This window comes from Rhinichthys klamathensis, unplaced genomic scaffold, assembly GCF_029890125.1.
Source record: "Rhinichthys klamathensis goyatoka isolate OS25496 unplaced genomic scaffold, OSU_Roscu_1.1 h1tg000018l_1, whole genome shotgun sequence".
Lineage (NCBI taxonomy): Eukaryota > Metazoa > Chordata > Actinopteri > Cypriniformes > Leuciscidae > Rhinichthys > Rhinichthys klamathensis.
In genome coordinates, this window is record NW_026606569.1 from 1,717,500 (window position 1) to 1,732,378 (window position 14,879).

Here is a 14,879-nt window from a genome sequence, read left to right on the forward strand (position 1 = left end):
AATAGAAAGCTGACGGCATACATTCCTTCATGTAATGTACAAGTTTTGCCTCCAAAAGGTGAAAATGATTTTTTAGTTGACTTAAAGTCAGTTGTGAATGATTCTACAGATTTGCATCAAGCGTGCCTTCTTAACACAAATAAAGGCACAGCTCATGTTCCTTTAAATCATGTGACAAACTAGAGACGATTAATATCTCTGTCAATTCCACAGCAGGAGAGACAGCCTCTTCTTATCAATATATAATGCAACTCACTTCAATCTTTTCACAAATGACTCAAGACATTTGCTGTGACAACTCTACAACAATATAGTCTCAAATGGTGTAAGTATTATAAATTCATGCTCTCTTAGAGGAAAGAGTCAGAATAAAACTCTTTGATAGCACTTTTAAAACAAGCAAAACATTACGCTTTATATTGTTGTAGTTTTTTAATTATATTGGTAACACTTTACAATAAGGTTCATTAGTTAACATTAGTTAATGTATTAACTAACATGAACTAACAATGAGCGATACATCTGTTACAGTTTTTATTAATCTTTGTTAATGTTAGTTAATAAAAAAATACAGCTGTCCATTGTTTGTTCATGTCAGTTCACAGTGCATTAACTAATGTTAACAAATACAACCTTTGATTTTAATAACGTATTAGTAAATGTTGAAATTAATATTAACAAAGATTAATAAATGCTGAAAAAGTATTGTTCATTCTTAGTTCATGTTAAGTTTGGATAGTGATTTTTATGTCTATGCAAAAAAAAGGGGGGTGCCAGTTAACAGGTTAACTAATGAACCTAATTGTAAAGTGTTACAATTATATTTATCCTAATATATTGGTTTTCATATGAATGTTAGTTAGATTAGCAGAAGTTAATTTAACTTCTGTGTGAATTTCTTTAAACTACAGACAGTGATGCTGCATCGTGAAAAATATCGCTCTGAATCCCCAGAGTTTTGAAAATGGAGGCATCAGGAAAACTGCTGTCATCAAGACTGATTTCCCTGCTTAAGAACGGACAATGGGGAAAATATGATGTTGTTAATTTGTTTAAAGCCCTCGTGGAGCAATATAATGGCAGAAATGAACCATTTCACACATGGATGATGAAAATCCTTCATCAAGTTGAAATTCACAAAATAAGTGCGTCGGATTTGACAGCCAATGACAGTAAGATTGTGAATAATGTTGAGGCCAAAATTAATGAGATCAAAAACACTGATAAAACGGGGAAAACCCTAAAAGATGTTTTGGAGGAAATTCAAAAACAAGGAAATATCACTGAAAAAATAATGGCAAAAGTGCAGGATATTGTGACCTCTGTGTCCAAATGTCTATCAGCTTCTACAGCTCCACATCTAACAGGAAAAAAGCTACTTTTGTTCAAGATCTGCAAAGCAGTGCAAAAAAAGAGCAAGAATAAAATAACACCTCGAGTGACTCAGATGGTGAGCTGGTGCATTCTTGTCCTTTCTAAATCAAGCCGGCTTGTTCAGGTTTTAACAGGAGAAGGAAAGTCGTGCATCGTGGCAATGTTTGCAGCATATCAGGTCCTAAAGGGAAACACCCCTGATATCATCTCCAGTTCTCCTATTCTCGCTGAAAGAGACGCTAAAGAATGGACTCCATTTTATAATGAACTAGGTATCACTGTTGACGTCAACACCAACAAATCAGAAGAAAAAGAGCTGAAGAAGTGCTATGAACGTCAGGTGGTCTACGGTACAGCTGTCAGTTTTGCAGCTGATTTCCTGAGACAACGTGTCCTTAGACAAGATGTGAGACCTAAGAGAGAGTTTCAGTGTGTTATAGTGGATGAGGTGGATTCTTTAATGCTGGACAAAAGTCATGAAGTGGTGTATTTGAGCAGTGAGATTCCTCTTATGGAATCGCTCAATGGAATACTGGCTAAAATTTGGTTTGTCGTCAATCAGCTGAAGCGTTTAGAGACTGGCGAGATTTTAGGGCCCATTCAGCTCTTCTCTGAGGTTCTGTCTGAAATCTTGCTGGAAAATAAAGACGTCAACCAACTTAGTGTTATGCAGATTGCTGTGGACGTAGGAACTATGCCTACAAAACTTCCAAAGGGAATTCAAGAAAACATGACAAATGCTCTAAAAGAACTAGACAAAACAAGTGTTGTGCAAATGGTGGGTTTTTTAACCATGTTTGTGCAAATTGTCCCAGAGTATTTCTTTAAACTTTACCAAGAAGGGCATGACGGAAATGTACAGAAACTGAATGAGATTGGTTCCACAAGTAAAAATAATAGTAAAGAAATTTCACTTCTTCTCATTGGATCTGGACAGTGTCGTTTAGTGTACTATGAGGAAGACTCGCTGGTTAAGTCACTAGGTAAAACGATTAAAAAGGGATATCAGTCTGAATCAGCAAAAGTACATGAATCTTGTATAGCAGGCCGTCAAGACCTTATCAATGGAAAGATGCAAACTTGGATTGGAAATGCTCTGAAAGCCAAAAAGATGTCTCTGGGCCATGAATACGTCCTTCATGGAGATGGAGTCGCTCCTGTCGATTACAGTTCCACTGGTGTTGTGCAGAACAACATGAGTTGGGGGGAAGGACTTCAGCAGTTCCTCGAGATGAAACACCAAACTAAACTGTCGAACATGACTCTAATCGCAAACTTTATGTCTAATTTGGGCTTATTTAAGAAATACACAAACCAGATCTATGGGATCACAGGAACTTTGGGGGACCAAACAGAGCTTGAGATACTGAAGAAGGTCTATGAAGGCATCGACACCTGTACGATTCCCCCATTTAGACGAAGGAAACTTTATGAGCTGGAAGGCCTGGTGTTAGCTGAAGAAGACGAGTGGATCAGCACTGTCTGTAATGTTGTTCAGCATCAAGTGACTTCTACAGTCTATCGAGGTCCACGAGCAGCTCTCGTCATCTGTGAAACAATCAATCGTGCCAAAATGTTTCACAGGAGGCTTGCAAAGACCATCTCAAAACACAACTTAAAACTCTATGTAAATAACAACATGGACAACTCAAAAATTGTAGATAAAGAACTGCGAGCAGGAGACGTAGTTGTTGCAACTAATCTAGCAGGCCGAGGTACAGACCTAAAGGTCAGTGTAAGGGTAAATGAAGCTGGAGGTCTGTTTGTGGTGCAAACCTTCTTACCTCTGAACGTCCGTGTTGAACAGCAAGCGTTTGGACGAACGGCTCGCCAAGGGAGTCCAGGATCCGCTCAACTCATCACATGCACCAATCATTTCTCTGACTCTGTGAAACTAGTGATGAGCCTGAACACATCTGACATCAGCTTATTCAGCGCTCTGTGTTGTTTAATAATACAGATGTCACATTGTATCACAGGAAATCTATTTGGGGAAACTGTTAATCGCTACCTGAAAAATCATAGCTCTCAAAATCACGAGGCGATGATCTCTGCTCTCACTGGCCTTTTAACCATAAATTCATTCCCATTTAAGGCTAATAATCTAGAAAAGGCAAAAGATGCCAGAAATATTGAGGTCCAGCTCAGACGCTCAAGGTTCCTTAAAAAAGACATTGAAAAAATCATAAAAGAAGAGGAGCTATTTTCTTTGTACCTTGAAGTTTTGGACAACATTTATGAAGACAATTTTTACTCAGATCAGCGTGATGTAACTGTGTCCTGTCTTCAAGAGTGCTGGGGTTTGTGGCTCCTGATGCATTTCAATGAGGAAAAGAAGATAGAGACACTGAAGGCACAGCTGAGAGTTTCCTTGTCGACTGCACAGCTGAAACTTATAAGCAAACAGTCCCCATCCTCAATGGTCTACTATTATATCAGGTCTGGAAACAATCTCCGTGAGAAGGGACGCCTAGCGGAGAGCATTGAGATGTACAGCAAAGCTTTGGAGGACGGTGCATCTGGAGAGATTATTCCTCTCTATAATCGTGCACTGGCCACTATTATGAAGAAAGATGCTGGATATATTACTCAAGCATTGGCTGATCTGGAAAAAGCTGACAAAGAAATAGATTCATACAAGTCACATCTGACGCAGATTCGAACATATGTGGAATTTTCAAGCCAAGAGCAGAAAGCAGAAGGCAAGACTTTGCTCGCAAAGCACTTCCAAGTAAAATGTAGTGTTATAGACCAACTCCGGATGAACATTAAAGATGCTGTAATGAAGTTGAAGAGGGCTGAAAGCAGAGGATCAGAAGTGAAACTGACTAAAAAACTTTCATTTTTTCTTTTAGAACACGTTAATTTCAGTTCTCTTAGAGTCCTGAAAGAGCTGCCAATGGAATTAATGCACATCACGTCACTGGGTCTTGACACCATTTTCTCTTTGGACACTACATTTTCTTTCAGTGGCTTTTTGTCAAAGATGGTAAAAAGTGTTTGAAATGTAACACTTCTCTCAGATCTCTTACAAGATATGGTGTCAGTTCTAAATGGTCAAATTTAAATTAGTATCAATGTGCATTAAACCTCTAATGTATATCTGTTGTACTGTATGTACTGTACACTTGTATATGTATAACTGATTCTGATTTATGTGTAATGTGATGACTTCACATTAAGTTAGTTCATGCGATTAGCCTACTTTAAATGTTGCAAACACAGTACATTCATGAAAATCATTCTGTACCATGTTTAGGGACAAAAACAGAAATATATATTTTTTTGTGTATGTGTTTATATAAATTATGGCTGATCATCTGCAAATACCGTATCTATATTTAAGTTTGCATATTTAATGTATATGAGTAAATGTTGTTAAAGACTAGTTCACCCACAACTGAAATTTATTTTACTTTCCCTTTTGCCATTTCAAATCTGCTTGATTTATTTAAAGATATATATTTTGTGGAAAACAAAAGAAGATAGGGTAATAGTTTTGTTTGTACAAACTATCCTTTTAACACCATCAATATTATTGTCTGCTCAATTGTTTTCGTTTTCTCCTTTTCCGACTGTTGGTTATCATTTGTCTCTATCACTTGCAACTCTTGTACTCAAATGTGAAAACAAACCAATAAACTGCTTTAGTTGACTGATGTGATGAAAAAGTCATGCACTGCATAAAACCAGTTTGTCAGTGTTACAGAAGGAGACAACTCAGGTAACTCAGATAATGTGATAGTTTATTTACAGGTGAGATATAGCAAGCTGGTTAAACAGGTGAGAGTTCAGTATCGCTGTATTCAGTTGAGTGACTACTGACTTCACATGTTCCTAACGCTGAATTTATATAAACTGGCAATTTAATAAGAAATTCTACAAATTTTAATAATTGCCTGTGGTTCAGAAAGGCGCAAGTAAAGAATAGGAAGTGACACACCCCATTAAGTGCAAACGTCTCGGTTACGTATGTATGAAGATGACATTTATGTTCACAATCACAACAAAACAAACAAAAGCAATAAAACAGTAATGTCCATAGACTCCATACTAGTCTTCTCTTCTCTGAACAATTAAGCATCTTAAACTATTTCCGAACAGTTATATTATGCCTAAATCCGGAGTTTTCCACCACCGAATAAGGTCGCATATCTGCAGCGATGCGCTTGTGCATTTGCACGAGTTGAGTTACTTGGAAATTTAATTCCAAATGAAGACGGGAGAGTAGTTTGTACAGTTGTTGGTTTGACCGACAAATCTATATTTTTGTGCGGTCTGCGGAGATGCGCAGCCATGTTAGTCGTGTTGCCAGTGGACGAATATGGTACACGCACATAGCAGAGCTTGCAAACTGTGGCTTTTTTGTCGACAACGCGAACGTTGTCAACATACCGCACTGCAAATCCAAAATACCTCCACACCGGCGACTTCAGAGAAGCAGGAGGGTGTTCAAGTTCCGTTGATGGGTCTTCGATATCTGCAGTTGCCATGATGTGTCAGTTAGAGGACTCGCAGCCTTTCAACAGGTGTTTTGTTTTCCGCACCGTGATGAGTCGTTCATCATGAATGAGTCATTCATCATAAACGATCTGTTCATTGCCTCTGTCACGCGACAAATGAACAAAAGACTCGGAAGGTAAAGTAATTATTTGTTCCCTGTAGTGTAAATTATTTTTCACTGCATTCATTATGTACATCTTCTTAATGTTCGGGGAATTTGCATGTTAATAGTATAACATTTAAAGCCCCTGAAATGACTAGAAAAAAAGTTTAGTTAATTTTGATGAACGAGATTGAACAATACAGTCTGTAAAACGATCCGAACTTTCCATCACGGACGCGACATGGGGCGTGGCAGTATCGACGATACCATTTTTTATTTCGATTTCGATACCATTGAATTAATTTCGATCGATTTCGATTTAATATCGAAATCGTGACACCCTTACTCCTGAAAAATCCTCTCCCCTTCTCCCTCTTCGGAGTGATAATATTACTGTGCCGAGTCGAAGTGCTCCCAAGCACTTGCTCTGGTATTCTGCCATACATTATAGTTATCCATTTTACACGCTTAGAAAAGCGCAACGTTTATTTTGTGTCACCAAAAATCGAAATCGTGATTAAAATCGAAGTTGCAATATTGATCAAAAAGTTGTGATCCATTTTTTTGTCCATATTGCACAGCCCTATTAACTACATTGACTTGTAAATAGTGGTGGTAAAGACAGGGTGTGCATCATTTTGGTAATGTGGCCGGATATGCTGCTGTTAAAATCAGTGCTGTTTGGCAGTGCTGATTGAGTATATTTCAAAACAAAGTGCTTTGTAAAGATGGTGTTTGTTTTGGTATGTATAGAAATTATCATTACAATGTTTCAAGTGTGGTTGTTAAACAGTCCTTTATGATAATAGTAGATAAAGTTTATTTTACCTGTAGTACCTGAGATGTAGCATCAGAGATACAGGTACTTGTTTGTTGGATTCATGTGTGTGTGGTGTAACATCATGTTATTGTTGCCAAGTAAAGAGATTGTTGGTTAGTGTAACAATTCCCCCCCTGTTTTTAGCATTTTAGGTGAATGTGACAGTCAAAGAAAGTGCTCCAGTTGGCTGAAGATACACAGAAGGTCTTATGATGTGGCAGATCAAACATGTGGTTTGTCATTGACTGTCTGGAGAGAAGATATGCTAGAAACAGGGAAGTGGTTCTTAATTTACAATTAAGAATGCATCTGTTCGACAGTTTGATGGTTGCACTTGTTTATCTACTACTACACAGTCTTCTTTAACAGTTGTGCCTGATGTATCAAGCAATGTTGCGCAAGTAATTGACAGTTTTAAGGTCAAAGAGGGAGAACTTGTGACGGCAGAGGTCAAAGCAGAATACCAATGTTCGAAGCTTCATCCTTTGCCTGCTGTCAATTTCCAGACATTGATGACAAGATGTCCACAACGTGCAGCATACTGCAAAACCGCAAGAGAGATGTCAGTACTTCGTGCAACTGTCACTGTACAGGACAAGAGTGATATAATGAGCACTTTTCTAATAGAATAGCTTTGTGAGTTGCTGAGTGTGCAAATCAACAGTCGGGTGGAACCAGATAAATTGGCAGCAAAGTTGCTCAGTGATGATCATGGCCATTTGCCCATAAAATACAGAAGACAACGTGTTATCTCTGCCTCATTTATGTTTGATTCTGAGTCAGCAAATCAGTCTTCTGAAGCACAAGGGAGAGACGTCGTGGTTCATAGATCAAGCATGCAAAAATCTACAGAAGCACTGTCTAAAGATTTGATGCTTGAACAATCACTCGCTGAAGAGTGATTTGCCGAGGAATTAATACTCTCACAGGGAATGACACCTAGGGTGACGGCAGTCCCGAAACTGGAAGCTTTGCCCTTTGTCCTGCAGTGAGTCACTGAGCGCGTAAATTAACATTTTATAAAGCCTATAGACAATTTAAAGCATGTTTTTCATCCAATGTCATTGCAAATAGGTGTTCCATATAATATAAAATAATATAAAATGTACATATTATAAGAGTAGTTTGTTATCTTACTCCCATGTGCCCTGCAGTGTCTCACTAAATCACGTCAGCTGACCTTAACCACTTGGAAACAGGCGTTTTCAGCCACCTTAGTTTAGTTGGTTAGTTTCGCTCAATTCCTGGATACCTATGGGATCAAGATTTGATCTTATAGAGACACAACAAATTTATGACTTAGTTAGGCCTCAGTGATATATCATGTGGCCTATACAGTTATAGTTGAGACGGTGTTATTACATTCCAGTAATCGCTCAGCCCTATATTAAAATAAGAATGAAATATGGTATGTTGTAATATCTTTACGTAGTAATAAAAAAATACTTATTTACAGTGCGTAACAGTTTTACACAACAGCTCAACACTGTTTTATAATCAATTAAAAAAAGTGGTCCTTTGATGTTTAGATTTTCAATAATTAATGATGTCTATGCTTCTTACAAGATGTTTCCCATCATTGTTTTATGGAGGCCAGAAACGCTAAAGGAAGTCAGCAGACACGTTTATCAGTGATAAAGTTTATGGTATTGTTTGGTTGATTGATATTTCGGGACAATAAAATCTACCCTATCCTGCAGTTTTACCTGAAACCTGAAAGCACAGACAAAACACCCAAGGATGAGGCAGTGCTCTTGCAAGCAGCTCTCGGAAGGAGGACCGTAAATATGACTGATAATGTGAATCACACAGAGGTGTAAATAATTAAAAAATCGACTTATAGAGGTTTTTCAGCATTTAGAATAGTCCTGTCCAGAAACAGGTTATTTAGTCAACGGAATAGCAAAATGTTCATTATTTTATTGTTTTATTAAGTCTTTTATTTTCTGTGTGTTCATGGTTACTTTTGATTATGTACACTTTTCCCATTATTGAAGCTGTTTCTCTCGGATCCTCAGAGGCGAGCCACAGCTTCATACAAAGAGTGACGCAAAAGACAATTTGAACATCTGATTCGCACAGCCAAAGCGTCCAGACTAAGATTAAACTTATCCATGGAGAGCACTGGAATCGACAGTACATATTAAAAGCCCTGCAAATCATTTTCCACTGCTGCCATGCACATCACCATGGTACTCATACACAGTCTATTTTATATCTAGTATTATTTTATATCATATTATATTAGATATTTTTTTTCGTATATTCACATTCTCACATGAATACCACACAAAAAATACTTTAATGCAAAGACAGTTAAGAGTTTACACTAAAAGAAGAAGCAATTCTGGATGATGCTGAACCACCATTACATCCAAAGAGTGGAGATGCGTTTCTTTACAAAAATTAACAGTCAAATAAATCTCACATGGATCTTAGATTAGATCAAATATGGAAGCAAAAATGTTCAAATTATCAGGACATTTGAAAACATGGGGAAGAGTTCTGAAATGCTACTATCACATAAGAAATCCTGAATGTGAAAAAGGGACTTCAGAATACAGGAAGTGCATTTACTCATTTATAAATGAGGACAACACATTTATATTTGATTCATTACATGGGGAATGAGAGTGCACATGTACCACACAAGAATAGAAATGCCGAACAAAGAGTTTTCTCTGGCATATTTCTTAATGACCAAGGTCAAGACCCTGGTTACATCTATAAAACTGTCCTGTCGAAAACCAGTATTCAGTAATCAGGGGAACATATATAACTTAAGCTGGTTGGCTGGTCTTATCTGGTCTCCCAGCCTTAGTTGATCAAGCTGACAGCTAACTGACAGTTAGACAGAAACACAGCAGGACTACACCAAAACATCTGCACTGTGGCACACCTACATTTACATTCCCCACACCCTAGACACCCCCTCTTCCTCATCGACACCCCCTCACCCAAACACCATCCCACAAACCCACTCATCCCACCCCACTTTCCTCACCCAACTCACACCCTTACAGGCCCCTACACACCCCTCCCATCCATTACCCCTCAACCCAACCCACTCTTTACACACTTGTATACCCATCTGTAGCCCACACTCTCTCCCTTTACCCACTAACAATGTGACTCCAACCCATACACTCACTAACACACTCCAAACCCACCCATACACTCCCAAACTCCCCCTACACCCAACCAAACACTCACTAAACCCCCCAGCTTCTTATTTTTAAAGTAACACTATGTAGTTTTTCAACCTTCATAATATATTTCCAAGACCCTTGTGATGGTACATCGACTTACAATAGGTTAAATGACACGTCTGCCATAGCCTGACGTGGTCTGTATCGCTTTTACTTGCACTATGTAACTTTGGGTTTCGGGTAGTAACCGGAGCACAAAAAGAACTACAAAATTCGACTGCTTTACGGCATACGTCACTTCCCCCACCACTTCCCTCAAATTGTCTGTGGCCATTGCAGACATCCCAAGTCTCCCGGAAGTTCTGGGAAATTTGTTCAATTCTCTTTACGTCAAAGAGATTGATGTGGCACTAGTGGGGGACAAATACTTTAAAAAGCAGAAGTGTGTCAGGAAAGGAGTGTCCCACAAATAAACATTCTGCAAAGCCTCGCCTGACTCCCTTCAAGCTGCAAGTTTTGAGAGGTAATCTAATTTTTCTATTCATTCATTCATGTACTTTATGTAACCATAACCAATTTTGTTTAAATGGTTTTACATTAGTTGATAGTTTTAATGTTTGTAAAACTGTTTAATGTTTAGATATCCTTATTCATAGTCATCCATTTATACTCGCTTATTGGTCAAAAATAAAGTGTACTTGGAATTGCTTACATTATTTTTCACAACACCCAGTGACAGGAAAAATAGAGAAGACATAGAGTCAGCCAGCCTGACCAGCTGACAGTGTTCAAAACCCCTATAAAACCAGCCTGATAAACCAGCTTTGACTAGGCTGGGAGACCAGCCTGACCATCTTAGGCTGGTTTTAGCTGGATTTTTCAGCAGGGATACCAGTACCTCCCTATGTAACCTGAAACAAGTCCAGAACCCACCGTATATGGTCAACAATGCAACTTAAGAATCTCACAAGATGAACTGGAGTGCGTTTCCCGAAAGCATCGTTATCCAACTATGATCGCAATTTCCATTGAACTCTATTGGTAACGACGGAACTTGCGACCATAGTTGGCAAACGATGCTTTCGGGAAACACACCCCTGGTTAGTTTCCATTAATTGTCATACCAACTACCCAGTTTCACTTGGCATATTACTACATTGCTGGACCTTCAATATTAGGCATGTCATATATGGTAGATGTGGTATCACAGTGATTCACAATCTCCTGGCCATTGTGCACAAACCCTTTGATTGAGGACAGAATCAACAAGGTTTTAGATCTTCAACTTGTCCAGGTAAGTTAATGTTATCATGTTTTTTACAGAGCTCAGAGGTCCCAATTAGCACCTGGTGTGAGTTAGAGGGTCTAAAGCGCAGCATAAGGTTTCTGACTGAGCAATTATGCAAGTGTCAGTCCTCATCACAGACAGAAATCGGCAGGTAAAGATCTTGATGCTCACTATATTTACAGCTAAAATCAAATAATCAATGTGTTGTGTTCCACGTTTTAGGTTGCCAAGTTGGGTCCAAAAGGAACAAGCCATTTCTTCGACACCTGGCGTATTGGCAAAAGTAAGTATCTTGTAGTGTTACATCCTTGTGTTGCGTGTGCGTGTTTTTTTTCTTTGTTTCTCTCCCCGCTTTTCTTGTTTACTTTCACTTTCTTAGGTCATCCCTCCTATGTATTGCCAATGGGAAAAGACCACCTCTGATAAAAGAGCACGCCAGACCTCTCTCTTCCCACGCTGCTTTGTGTTGATGTCTGTGATTTGCCCAAATTATCCTGCTGTTGATTGTTGTATACCCTTTTGTTTGTGTTGCTTGACTTGAATGTATGTTTAAAGTCATTTTTGTATTCGTTTCTTCCCGTATAGTTTGTACAGTGTTCACACTGTATGTTACTAGGCCTGGAAGAGGCGGACAGGTAAAAATGTCACATGATATAAACTGTACATTACATTAGGGGCGAGTGCCACACCATGTACTTTTGGTTTTGGAGTAGTCAGTGAAGATCAGTTAGGGCGTCACGGATACTGAAGACCTTTTCTTTTCTTTCTTACATTTTATTAGTTAGGTTTAGAGGTTATTTAAAAGTTAGACTTTGTTTGGTTTTGTTATTTTCTTTTCTTTGGCGCCGCCCGCGTCCCCTCTTCCTCCCTGTGGTATTGTTCATCTTACAAAATACTGTAAATAGCCACTGTACATATATTTATATTCTTTATGTGTGTGTTTTCGTCACTCTTACCTATATAATCTTTTTGTACTTAATAAATGTATCCGCTTATTGCACGGTATTTGTCTGAACTTGTGGTTCATTATACAGCACATCAATTATACGTATTTCTTTTTAAATGTCAATTTTTAAATGTTAGACCCCTGTACCCCTAGACTATCTCGGGGGTCGTAACATGTAGTTTTAATGGTCTGAAACAGGTCTAGGGAAAGCTTTGGATGCTGCTGCAAAGGAGAGGGAGTGTGAAGATCTGAAGCTGTGGAGGCCAGCTGTTATTAACCACCTCTACTGGACCAAAGCTTCCACTCCTAATGGAGGTGCAGATGTGATGGAGACCAAGTGGAAAAGAGGACATTCACAAACATGGCACTGCTAATTTAATTCATGAACATATCCTACATACACTCTTGATGAAATGCATTTATGTGTTTGTTAATTAGTCTGCAGCCGAAACTTATTATCATAAATAGTTTTATAATACATTTTCAATCTGTACAAAAACACTTTAAGGCAATTATGATGGTGATTATTTCCCCAGCGTCCGAACTGTCATTGCGATCCATTGCTTTCCTATAGTTTAAATCGGCGGCTCTCCCTCCCGTTATGTCACTTCAGGTTTGGCAGTTTTCAGATGCGGAAGTAAAATTCTCTCACAAAAACGACTCCAGAAGCTTAAATAGCTTTTTCTAAGTATATATTTAAAGAGAAACTAGTTCCTACATTATTTTTCTATACATTGACTCTCATTGACATTGACTTGGTACTCTAACCTGCAACAAGCCCTTTAATTCTTTAAATCTGCATCCTGCAATTTACCTCGTGAATGATTTAAAATAGACAGTTTGATCAAGTTTTCCATGTCCCCTGGGGAACCATCACATAAAGCACAATTTCATTACCAAAGAAATATTGGCAGGACGGGGAAAATATACAGGATATATTCTTCAAAAAGTGACACGGTGAAAGGATTAGGACAGTGGAGATTGAGAAGACTCAAAGCCAGTTTGTCTGAGGCTAAAGGCAAATGTACGTAGGAAGGACTCTTCATTTAACCCTTTAAACGCAAACATCGCCAGCGGACCCAGATTACTGTTGTTCAACATTCACTGCATGACAACACGTCACACTCTTACTTGATCTGGACACACTGAGGATCATTAGAAAGATTAAAGACTCCAGCTGCGATATTTGTCCACAAAATAACCAATCAACAATTTTGACATTTTGAATAAAATAACAACACACATTCAAATTCGGTCACGTCCGCTCCTGTTTATATCCGTTCACACAGCTGCACTGAACAGCGTCCGTTAGGGCTTAGTCCAAAAGTGGTCATACCTGGAATACGTTTACTTTTATTTTTATTAATTTTCCACTGATTTATGCGATCTGATGAGCATTAGCGGCTCTTTACTCTTCCGTGATCGCTGTTATGACTCAGAGGAAGATCATTCGCTGCACATTTGGGGTGCACAATGTTTCTACATGTGAAATAAACACACGATTAAGTAAATTATGTAGTAAATTATAGTAATAGTAAATTATTTATGTGATTCTCATGCAATTTGGCTTATTTTCATAACAAGGATTACATTTTATTGTGTACTTGGCATTTTTTTTAAGGATTACAGATTACAAATTCTATACAGGTGGAGCAATTCATATAACATATTTCAACATCATAATATGACCAAAACCCACATTAGACTGCAATTGGAAGTTGTTACACATTCATTGGTGGTTTAAAGTGAGTTTTGAGTAAAACATAGGGTTACATTCATAAGAAATGTTTTGTTTTGTTTTCTAGAAAGACTATTTATAATAGGTGGATACATTTATATTGGGATCGAATCGATGTGAAAAGGAAAGCCATGATGCCAGAACAAAGGCTAATAGCCTCTGAATAATGAAGATTAAGTCTCGTAGAGATGTGAAAGGTTTGTCAAGTGAGAACAATAGGAATATGAATGGGGCAGTTCACACCAGACTTAGACAATAGACTGCAAGGGAGCTCACAGGGGGCAATCTTTTTTTTTTACTAGCATCTTATCAGCCTTCTCTAAAAACACACACGACTGTTACCGGAGAATAGGAATTAACAGGATTTAATATAACACTCATTAACACAGGATAACTTTTACACACCATACACAAACGAGAACCAACCAGGAATGAGGGAGAACACAGGGTTAAAATACACAGAGAACAGAATAGGGAAACAAGGCACAGGTGGGGCAAATCAACTCTACACAGGTGAATAAACTGAACACAAACGAGGAGCGGGAAAACTGGAACACAGGACTGAACCAAAAACACTAAGCAGGGGGAAACACAGGACACACATGTAACAACGACATGGTCTTAGAAAATGTTTAATAAAATTCAGTTTTAGAGAACATCCTCAGATTTGAAATGAAGCGTGAGCAGACTTGTGACTTCATCAGCTTCATTGTGATTCTAAATTGCTACACTACAGCCACATAAACATTTAAAAAATATATTCTTAATATTTGTATCTTTTGTTTATATGTTTTATCCAGCCCTATATAACATGTGTGGTATAGATATGCACTTTCATGAGATTGTGTTGGTTTTATCTTATATATATCCATATAAAAAACAGTCTGAGTAATTGTGAGGCTTGAATTGTTAACTTTTTTTATTGTGGCTATGTAAATTGGGGTTTGCGTGATAAGTG

The 14,879-nt window shown here is 38.2% G+C and overlaps 1 protein-coding gene across 1 annotated transcript; it reads left to right on the forward strand.

Annotated features, from left to right (window-relative positions):
- Window positions 1-917: 917 nt before the first annotated feature.
- Window positions 918-4,434, forward strand: LOC130070198 (protein translocase subunit SecA-like). Its single transcript, XM_056234505.1, has one exon. It carries the CDS (start codon window positions 965-967, stop codon window positions 4,376-4,378), a length of 3,414 nt encoding a protein of 1,137 aa, XP_056090480.1. The 5' UTR covers window positions 918-964; the 3' UTR covers window positions 4,379-4,434.
- The last annotated feature ends 10,445 nt before the right edge of the window (window positions 4,435-14,879 follow it).